General features: G+C 47.2%; 1 protein-coding gene across 1 annotated transcript; it reads right to left on the reverse strand.

Moving 5' to 3' along the window:
• Positions 1-863: 863 nt before the first annotated feature.
• Positions 864-6,713, reverse strand: HHEX (hematopoietically expressed homeobox). Its single transcript, XM_070363547.1, has 4 exons — positions 6,282-6,713; positions 3,961-4,139; positions 3,755-3,805; positions 864-1,962 (listed from the first exon to the last, which is right to left on the reverse strand). Exons 1-4 carry the CDS (start codon positions 6,646-6,648, stop codon positions 1,744-1,746), a joined length of 816 nt encoding a protein of 271 aa, XP_070219648.1. The 5' UTR covers positions 6,649-6,713; the 3' UTR covers positions 864-1,743.
• Between the last annotated feature and the right edge of the window lie 3,896 nt (positions 6,714-10,609).

Below are 10,609 nucleotides of genomic sequence, written 5' to 3' on the forward strand. Positions count from 1 at the left end.
CACCCTCGAAATGCCTCCCATTTTCCCTTTCCCTGCTCCTCAAAGCTGCCAGTCTCCTGCTCCCTCAAGGGCAGGAATTGTCAGGAGGAGGGGAGCAGGAGAAAGGGCGAGGCGGGGATCACGAGTTTCACCTGCTTCTTCTTACAAGAAGTGCCTTAGAACCCCTGACCAGCAGCTTGAACAGCACCTGGGTACTTGTTAGAGGCAAATTCCCTGACCCCTCCCCGACCTACTCAAATCAGAAAGTTTGGGGATGGGGTGGGCAACGAGTCCCAACAAGGTCCGCGGGAGATTCTGAAGCTCACTGAAGAGTGAGAACCGTTGTCTTGGCACACACTACTTTTCCCCCATCCCGCCTACCGGCCAAGGACCCCCAGCCCTCTAAGCGGACCCCCAACCTGGATTCGGCCGCCAAGGGATGACGCATGTTGACTCAGGCGGGTCAAGGACGGCGGCCCCGCCGGCCCCGCGAGCCAAGGTGAATCGATGGTGCTCCGCTGCGGCGGCGGCGCAGCTGCTCTCCCCACCGCCTGGCGCGTCCAGGGCTCGGTCCGCAGCGGGCCTTCCCTGCTGCTCCAGACACACTCACACACACACACACACACACTCACACTCACACTCACACTCAGCCCCCAGCGAACCCAGATGTGGGAAAGGTCCACATCTACCTTTCAGATGCTCGCACCGGTCGCCGCCCAGAACCGCCTTCCCGAGATGCCAGAAGCCGAGACACACACCGCCAGACGCGCCAGACGCCCCTGCACCCGACCCCGCCCCAGCCCCAGCGCCCAGCCAAGCACCCCAGGCGCTGTAAGATAAGGGGTTGGGTTTGTTCAAATCCAAGAATGAGAGGTTCAACGAGGTCAGTTGTCCCACCAACGTATTTATTTTATAGACAAGTTACTCATTAAAAAAAAAAAAAAACACATTTTGGCCATTTTTTTTACAGTGAACAATTATATATACACACATTATAAACATTGTTTAATATAAAACATATCTACAATCTACTTACATTTAATTAACCTGCTACTTCTAGTTCATCTGTGATTAAATTTAGTCACTGATGAGTCAGTTTCTCTGCTTGAACTGGACTGTACTATCCCCTTAACACCTCGGTCAAACAGGTACTGATGGCCCAAAACAAGCATTTAAAGATTATCAACTGTGTATATCTTTCTGACAAAAAGATACATACATCCCCCAGACAAGAACTCAGAGATAGCTCTGGATTTAAGGCAATACAATAAGAATATAATGTATAAGTGAGTAACATTTTCTTTAAAATATTCTAAGGCTGCCTGAATTGTGGGCCCCCTTTCCAAGGCATACCTCTGGATCTGGATGCTCCTTTGCTTTTCCATTCAGTAGGATGTAGAAACCGATTATAGAAAAGTCATTCAAGAAGCTCCTATTAAAATCTTTAAAGTTATAACTTAAAAATTTAACCAAAAAGTTCAAAATTACTTTTTATAAATAGAAAAAACAATTTTTTTTTTTAAAAAGGGGGTGAATTTAATCAGGGAAGAGTCCCTTATCATACAATCTAAAATCGGTATATAAAACTATTTAAGTCAAAATTAAGGTTTCAATGTGAGTTTGTTATTTAGTCAGTGCACCGAATATTTTAGATTTCCAGAATACCAGAAAATTTATTCTCTCTCTCATACAGTTTTCAGGTTCATCCAAGGAGACTTCCTGTAGCAAATCCCAGTTTTCCGAACACACCAATGTCAGTGGTCATCATCCAGCATTAAAATAGCCTTTATCGCCCTCGATGTCCACTTCCTGATCAGAATCCTCTGAAATCTCTGATTCAAGGTCTTCCTGGGAGACAGGGGAGGGTGAGCACTGAGAGCTATCCAAAGCACCTGTATTCTGGTCACTCGGCAAGTCTTGCCTCTGGTCGCAAGAATTGTCCAAACTTTCCAGTTCTTCTTTTTTATTGTTTTGGGGGTTCTCCTAAAAGAAGAGGATGAAATGGAGATAGGTCGGATGATGAGATATGGAGAAATGAGAGATATAAATCAAATGTTTTTTCATCTTCCATCATCATCTTTAATTTTTAATTTATGAAGTGCTTTCAGGTATAATATTTTTATTCAGAAAATACATATTTATGCTTCTTTCTCACTTGGAAGGTAAAGGTCCTGTCATATCAGAGAACAATTATACTCTTCTTGCCAGATAAAAACAACTAACCACAAATATAACTGTAAATGTGTTATGTCAAATGAATACTAAACTCCAGCCCAGACCTATGGTATCAAGGTTCTTAAAAGTTTAGGAAGAAAAAGAAATCAGATCACTACAGATACACACTATCTTTATTCTTCAAATATTTAAACCTTGCCAACTGACAAAAGTCTTTTAGACATTTAAAAAATATGAATGCTAAATAATGCTTTAAGGATAAAGTTTCAAAATTATTAGACTGAATTGTTTTTTATGCATTTTCTGGACTAAGTTTATAAACATATACACACATAAATATGTATAGCAAGTTACATAATCATGGCTAAGAAAAATGCAGAATTGGAAGAATGTTGCCAATTGAAAAGGGAGATAACTATAATTTACTTAAAATCTGGAGGAAATTTCTTGAAAATATTCCCTTATTACACAGAAATGACTATTTTTAAAGTCCCTGATAAACTACCTTTGACCAAGAACTAAATAAGTTAGTAAATTTTTAATCCTGTTTTTGTCTAAAATGCACATAAATACTAAGGAAAACTATGATATACTGCTAAAGTTTTTTTTCCCCTAAAACAAGACTATAGAATAATAGATTTACCAAGCTTACAACTATGTGGTAAGTTACAAGGCTCAGATATTGAGAGGAAACTCGAAATTTTAAAAATTGTGTTAGAATAATGAAATTATGGGAATTAGTGTTTTTTGTAACATTATTGTTTTTAATGAAAAAGTTATATGATTGCTAAATTTGAAAATGCATACTGCTTTCAATGTCCCTATTCATTTCAAAAAATTTTATTTATTATAAACTATATAAACTGGTAAGTGAAAACTTCAGCATTTGTCAGATAACTTTGGAGAAAATATCAGATTAGAACATCAAAAACAAATCTTTAGCTCTAAGTCAACAGAGCTTCTTTAAAAACTGAATTAGCCTTTACTTTTTATCATATATTACGTAACAAGGTCACTGGAAGAAGAGACTGTCAGAAAGTTTAAGCTACTTTTCAAACAGGCTTGGATAGTCTCTTGCTGTTTTTATATTCATTTTAAGAGCTAGAATTAGAAGGAAAATAATTTTTAAACTCTTTGATATTTAATTCTTCTAAAAAACAGTGCAAACAAGACTTAAAGGTGTTTATTTCCTTATATTTACCCTTGAGCTCTGCCTGGTTTTATTATGGCTGTGTAAATAAAAGAAACAATTTTCTCCCAAAGATAACTGCTTAAGTCATTTACTGTCAATTACTTTATCTTTCCTGCGTTAATTAGATAAACAACATATGGGGTTTATAAAACAATTAGCTGGGAGTTTTACTAGCCAGTGTGTGAAAACCCAAGCATAATTGATATAGAAACTGCATTAGGTGCTTTTAGCATTACTGCCGCCTGAACAACTCATCCTGAACTTCAGCAGGACTATTTGCCTTTTTAATCAAGGTGAAGAGGTTAAATAGCCCCTCAAATGACTTTTGCATACAACCTACAACAGGCCCCGCATTGAGATAACATGGTAAAAATATTTATTTCCATAGAAACAGAACCACGTCAATACCTGTTTTAGTCTTCTCCATTTAGCCCGTCGATTCTGAAACCAGGTTTTGACCTACAGAAAAGACAGAAATAAAACTTGCCACAAGTCCAGAATCCCGAGGGACCTGGGGAGGCGGGGAGAAGTTCAGGAGCTTCCGAGTCAAACAGCTGCCGGTGGCCTCACTGTCTCCCTTCTGCCCCGAGACCCCGGCCCGCGGCGCGACTCACCTGCCTCTCGCTAAGCTGCAGCATCTTGGCCAGCCGCTTCCTCTCGGGCGGGGAGAGGTATTTCTGGGTCTCAAACTTCTTCTCCAGCTCGATGGTCTGGTCATTGGAGAACCTCACCTGGCCGCCTTTCCTTTTATGCAGAGGTCTCTGCAAGAAAGGGCTCCAGAGCAGGGGTTTGCCTGCGGGCCAGAGCGTCTTGGTTAGAGGCGGCCCTGAAGCAGCCCGGCCCACCCGTAGACCAGCCTGCACTGGGCGAGGGGGTGACAAAGAAGGGGAAGGGAGGCTGCTGGGCACTCAATCAGACACATTCACATATACCCGTTGAGACACGGACCCAACAGGCTCCCACCAGTACACATCACACCCGGAGACACAGGAACATCCAAAGGCATACACCTACACTGCATATGCACGAAGATCACATTCATATGCCCACAGACCCACACAACCATCACACCCAGAGCCAGATACAATCATTTTGATTCCCCAAAGAACACTGACTACAGGCTGAGCTTAAAATACTATAACCTCTTTAACCAGTCGCTCTCAGAATGTATACACAACTAACTTTTTTAGCCTAGAAGACCTGCAGAGGGGTCCTCTCCCTTGGTGAACCAAACTTTCCAAAGAGCCGTATGTGCGTTATGTTGGGGGGAGAGGGTCTGTCACACTAGCCAAAGCGTCGCTGCCAGGGGCAGGCGACCCAGCGACCAGGGAAGCCCTCCGGCTCAAGCGATGGGTGTCAGTGGAGCTTCCAATCCTGGCCAGAGGGCGCAGGCCCCCCTCTGATTTCACACCCAGCCGGCGGGGGCGGCCAGTTAAAGCCACCCCGTGGGCTATGGCAACATTTCCGTCAATGTGTTTCCTGTTGGTCTATCTCGAAAAACCCTTTGCTTCCTCCTGCGTAGTCCCGAGGAAACCCAGGGCGCGCTCTGTGAAAACGTTTGCCCCCAGGCTCGCCCGGCCGAGGGTCTCCCTCCGGCCCCAGCAGGCGAACAGAGCCACACCAGGCCTGCAGCATCATACCTTTGAGGATGGAATAAAAACACAATAACTTAAAAAAAAAAAAAAAAACACTAAAATATAATTCCCCCGAAAGTCTCTAGAGCGATGAGAAAGAAAGGTGGAGAATTGAGTGAGGGGCCACACCATAATAATGATGACACTAAAAAGTCAATTAATTAAAATGTCAGTTATCTCCAGGGTGCCTACCTAAGCTGCCAATAACACAGAGTAGACGTAAAAGCCTGGTGGGCCAAGGCAAGGAGTCGCGTTTTCTGTACCGGAGGCTTCAGAAGCCCGGAGGCCCCAGAAGCCCAGAGGCCCCAAGGGCCACCGGGCGCGGATCACAGGTGGCTCATTTCTTAGGGCGCGCACTGAGGGCATATGTCCCGCAAACTTCGTTCGGCCAACGTGTCCGCGCTGCCCTCCCTACTCCAAAGACGGGTGGGTCAGTCAGTCCGTCTGCCCGTCCGTCTGCAGGTCTGCGCTAAACGCTTTGAAAGCGGGCAATGTTTTTTTGCGAGATTTTGCTTACGTCAGGATTCAGACTGGTGCAAAACAGCCTCAAAAAAAAAAAAAAAAAGGAAGCAACTGGTTATTTTAGCTGCCATAAAGTCACATCCCACACAGAGGAAATGAACAATATCAGAAAAACGGATCCCGGCTATCAGAAGTCGAGTGTTTCCTGAATTTGTCTGTATTGAGGATGTCGATAAAATAATCAGCAGCGTGCACTACTCCGGGGGAAGGGTCTGCTTCATGCAGCCAGGAAAACACTTAACAGCTTCTGAAACCAGATTTACTCCTATCGAGAACTCAAGATTTCCTGTATGAACGGAAAGGGTCAGGCTCTTTCACTGCACAAGCTTGTTGAACCAGGTCCAGCCCCGTAACCACCCGGGGCCCGACAGCTATCCCTGCCCCTCAGGGGCGGCCCGGGGCACCTTGGCACTGCCTTCCCGGTCCCTCCAGCTAAGGGAGCCTCCCAACCCCCGGAAGACAAGCGCCCCCAAGGCTCCTTCGGCCGCCGGCCCCCGCGGCAGCGCCGGCGGTCTAGCTCTGGCCCGCGCGCCCCGACGCCTGCAAGGTGCAGGAAAACCAATCTGAGTCATGGTGCGGTCAGTCTGGGCTGCGCGCCGCCCGGGCCCGCGCCTCCGGTCCCCCGCGCACGCCCGGCAGCCGCTTTTCAATCGCTTTTGCCACAACTTTCTATTGCCTCCCCCTCCGCCCCCGCCGCCTCCAGGGCGCTGCCACCTGCCGAGTGGCGCCTTCCTCACCGCCGTCCCGGCTCGGCCCCGCCATGACCCCGGCCGCCTTACCCAGGGGGTCGTGGCGGAGCAGGGCGTGCGTGTAGTCGTTCACCGACCGCGGGAAGGGGTACAGAGGGCCCCCGAAGCCGCCGGGTCCGTAGGCGGCGGCCAGCGCGGCGGCGGAGTGGTGCGAGAAGGCGGGGTGGATCGGCGTGGGCTCGTACACCGGGGCCCGGTAGGAGGACACGAGGCTGGTGAAGGAGGAGTTGGGGGACGGCAGCGTGGGCGTGGGGGTGGGCGCGGCGGGCCCGCGACCCAGGATGTCCTCGATGTAGAACGGCGTCGGGTGCGCTGGCTGCAGCAGCGGCGTGGGCGCGTACAGCGGCACCCCCACGGCTCCCGCCGCCGTCGCCGGCCCGGGGTGCGGGTACTGCATGGCTGCGCCGCGCTCCGGCCCCTCGGAGAGCTGCCGGCCCGCGCCGCGGCGCTACATTTATCCGCGCTCCGCGCTCCCGGCGATAGGCTCCGCCGGCCGCGGGGTGGGGCCGCGCTCTCTGGCCCCTTCCTGCCGCCGGGCCCTGCGGCCAATGGCGCGGAGCCCCGGGAGCCGCCTCCCGCCCCCACCCTTGGCCCGCCCCCGCCGGCCGAGCTCTCCGCCCCCGGGACGCGCTCGCTTGCTAGCCGCCTCTGAGCACCCGGCGCCCGGTGTCCAGCCGCCGCCGACGCTCGGGACTCAAAGCACCCTGGCCCGGGACGCCCTCGACGGAAGCCCAGTGCCGCGTCCGTCGAGCGAGGCGCGAGGCCAGCAGCTGCCTGCAAGGCAGACTCAGGCGGCCCTAGCTTCGGCGGGGAGGCATCTCCGCCGAAACTCGAGGGCACTGGTCTAGGCACGGACCCACGGTGGCGGCAACCGGCCCGAGCAAAGGGCTACTGGACTCGGGCCCCGCAGGCGTGGACGCCACTGGTCGGGCCGCGCCTTCGCCGGCCTGAGAGCACCCTCCCTTGTCGGCGCGCTCCCTGGAGTAACGGTAGCACTGGCTGTGGCCCCGGGCGTCTCCAGAGTGCTCGTAGCGGGAGAGTGCCCTGGGTTCCTGGGGGAGCTCCAGGGAGAGAGAGCCACGGCCCTTCCCTGCGTCCCTGTGGGTAAGGACGATTAGACATCAGGTGCTCCGGACTCAGGCCTCTCTAGCCCGCGTCATTTGGGGGCCCCAGGGACTCAACCACTTCCCCGGGGACGCTGGTAGACGTCCCTTCGGGCAGGAATCAAGGGAAGGTCGGGGTCCTACGGCGCCTAGCAGGAGCTGTGCAGTCTTCTCTGACCCCATGCGGGCTGCTCCATGTCCCCGGTCCCCAGGTCCTGGGGGATCGCAGCTGCGCGCAGTCCCGCTTTCCCGTTTTGCACGTGTTTTCTATTGAAGCGGCGACGCTACCCGGTGTGGCCTCGGCTCTGTGCAGCTCCACTCGCCTGCGGGGCAAGGGGGCATTTTCTTGATTGACGCCCTCCCGCGGTTGTCACACCTCGCGGTGAGCGGTTTCTGCTAAGGTCCTCCATCAGTCGTGGAATTGGAAGAAAGAAAAAAAAAAACTTCCCGGCTTTTTCTATTAAGAGTTTTTATTTACATCTTGGGATTGTTTTTCCGACTGCAGCGGGACAGCACTAGACAGAGTGGGCTGGGAGCCGGATGGCTTGAGTTCGAGTCTCAGTCCAAACTCTGTGTGTGTGTGTGTGTGTGTGTGTGTGTGTGTGTGTGTGTGTGTGTGAGCAACTACTGTATGCCAGCAGTGAACAGAACAGATGTGGGTCCAGTCCTCGCAGTGGCAGGAAACAAATTTTAAACAGTGACTTACGTCTGCGCTGGGAGAAGTGCGTGATGACCAGAAACCTTGTAAGAGAGGACATCTCCTCCTTGGGGGAGGAAGATGAATTAAGGAAGGGAAAGGGTTCCCCAAGGAAGTGATGTTTGAAAAATGAGTAGGTGTCAAGGAACCCGGAGAGGAACTAACATTTCCAGTCCAGAGAGTATATTATTTGAGTGTTCTCAGTACAGCTTTTCAAGTCACCGTCCCTGAGTTTTTCTTATCTGAAACATTTAGCATTTAGCCTAAAGGTTTCTAATCTTTTGGGATTGGGATCCTAGGCATCTTTCAAAATCTGATGACAGACAAGAACTACAATATGATAAAGTGATAATACAAAGTGATAATATGCTATCACTTCAGTTAAAATGTTGACAGAAGAATATTTATCTGCATCTTTGCTCTATTATAGAAACTATCTCTAGAAGGATACACAAAAACCTAGTAACATTGGCTGTCTATGAAGAGAGAGGTAGGGTTAGAGGGAGAATGTACTGTACGCTTTGTGACAGTCTGGAATTGGAGAATTGAACCGTGTAGATGTATATAAGTAGGTCCTTGAAGGAGTGGCTGATTCTAGGTTGGGGCAGGAAAATACAAGGTGAGCTCCAGGCATCTGGTACCAAAAACCACAGAAAGAAAACAGGAACCAGCTTGAAGGGTCTTCCATTGGCCAAATTTGGGGTCATTTAAGCATCAAAACTATGGATTAAAAGAGTTCATAGTATCACTGCCTATAGTAATACTCAAAGAGAGACAGAAAGGCATGGTAGATGGTAAAACTGGACGCATGCTAGCTAACAAGTGATAAAAATCAGAAAAGTAATAATTCATTCAAGAATCACTGGACACCAAAACCATCAAGGGAAACATTGTTAAGGATGAGGATTTTCACAAGGTCTCATAGTGTCACCCCAGATTGATCAGATTCTGGATTTTTTTAAGCTATAAAAGACATTTAGGAGGATAATGGGCAAAAACTGAATAGGAACTGTATGTTAGATGACATCATTAGTGTTCACTGTTTTAGATGTGATATTGGTATCACAAGTGAAATATCCTTATTCTGGGAGGTACAAGCTAAGGTACTGGGGTGTGAAGAGTCATGAAACCTGCAAGTTACTTTCAAATTGATACACAAACATGTATACATATATGTATATGTAAAGATGGAGATAAACCAAATTGAAAAATTATTCATTTGTGAATTTAAGTGAAGAGCATACAGATGTTCATTGTGCTAGTTTCAGCTTCTCTGTAAGTTTGACCTTTTTGAATATAAAAACTTTTAAAAAGTATGATTTTTATTTAAAAATGAAAACACTCAAGTCTTTTTAAAAGGTAAAATTATTTAAATTGTTTGTTAAATCTGCATACAAGCTTAGGTAGTGCATACCTCCTGGAAACCATCCGTGGAGGGCCATTTGCAAATCACTGGTCTCTCTGGGGTCTGGTTTGATGTTGTGTGCCCCCCCAACCCCACCGCACCCCCACCCCACCCCACCCCCAAGTCATAATTCTCCTCCAAAGACGATGGAGAATTCAGGCAGGTGCTGGGAGACTGTGGCATGAGGGGTATGTTCTTCTGTACCAAGGACGGAGATTGGATTTGGGGACAAAAAAAGAACAGTGGTTATGTTAAAGGACTTCAGAAGTTATGTTTGAGTCTTCAAAGATTGGGACCTCAGGAAACTAACCAGGTGACTGTGATTTAATATTTTGTCACAAAAATTTTCTCCCTCATCTTTGTTTTTCTCCTTTTTCCTGCCCCTTCTACCTAGCACATAATTGAGATTATTATTCCAATTCATTTAATGCCCTTACAGTAAATCACTAGTGAGCCTTCATTCTCCATCTTCATAAATAGTATGAGTTTATAGTTTATTCTGTACATGACTCAGCCACAAGCCAAAAAGATCTAGGTCTACAAGCATTCCAAAAATAAATACTAAAATACTAGGGAAATAATCACTAATATAGGAAAAGGAAGCATCATTCCTTTCTTTGATTTAGCCACAGATCCTGTGAGGTGATGGAGATCTTATAAGGCATTGGTATAACATTCCAACTCAGCTACATAATCCTAACCAGCAAATTGAAGCACTTAATTCTGTTAAGCTATATAACACCACCTCTTCTAAATCCAGTCGTCAGATCCATGTTCATTTTGCTATAGTTAAAAAAAAATTACAACCACATTTGTGAATGTCACATTCATTGAACTACATAATTTTTAATATCACTTGTGTAGGTTTTATAGTTTGTTTTATTGTTTTAAAAGTCATTTGGGGCTCTAAAAGAACTAGATTTTTCCAAAGTTGTCCTTATAATTTTTTTTCTCCCAGTCAGAACCAATAAAACAAAACTGTTGTAGCTATTTAATTCAAAATCTCTTGGAGTTTCAATATTTTTTCTCTGCTGGATACTAAAACCAATAAAGCTACATGAGATTTTAATTATATTCTGAATTTAAAAAGACTCTTTAAAAATTTTGGCACCATTTATTTTAGTCACTACTGTTGTGTGAGATACCAAAATTT

This window comes from Bos mutus, chromosome 26, assembly GCF_027580195.1.
Source record: "Bos mutus isolate GX-2022 chromosome 26, NWIPB_WYAK_1.1, whole genome shotgun sequence".
Lineage (NCBI taxonomy): Eukaryota > Metazoa > Chordata > Mammalia > Artiodactyla > Bovidae > Bos > Bos mutus.

Bases quoted from the DNA above. Each gene is read 5' to 3' on its own strand.
- HHEX (XM_070363547.1), bottom strand. From the start codon at position 6,648: ATGCAGTACCCGCACCCCGGGCCGGCGACGGCGGCGGGAGCCGTGGGG. The intron at 4,140-6,281 runs GTAAGGCGGCCG...TCTGGCCCGCAG, and splicing joins GCTCCGCCACGACCCCCTGG to GCAAACCCCTGCTCTGGAGC. The intron at 3,806-3,960 runs GTGAGTCGCGCC...TCTTTTCTGTAG, and splicing joins TGCAGCTTAGCGAGAGGCAG to GTCAAAACCTGGTTTCAGAA.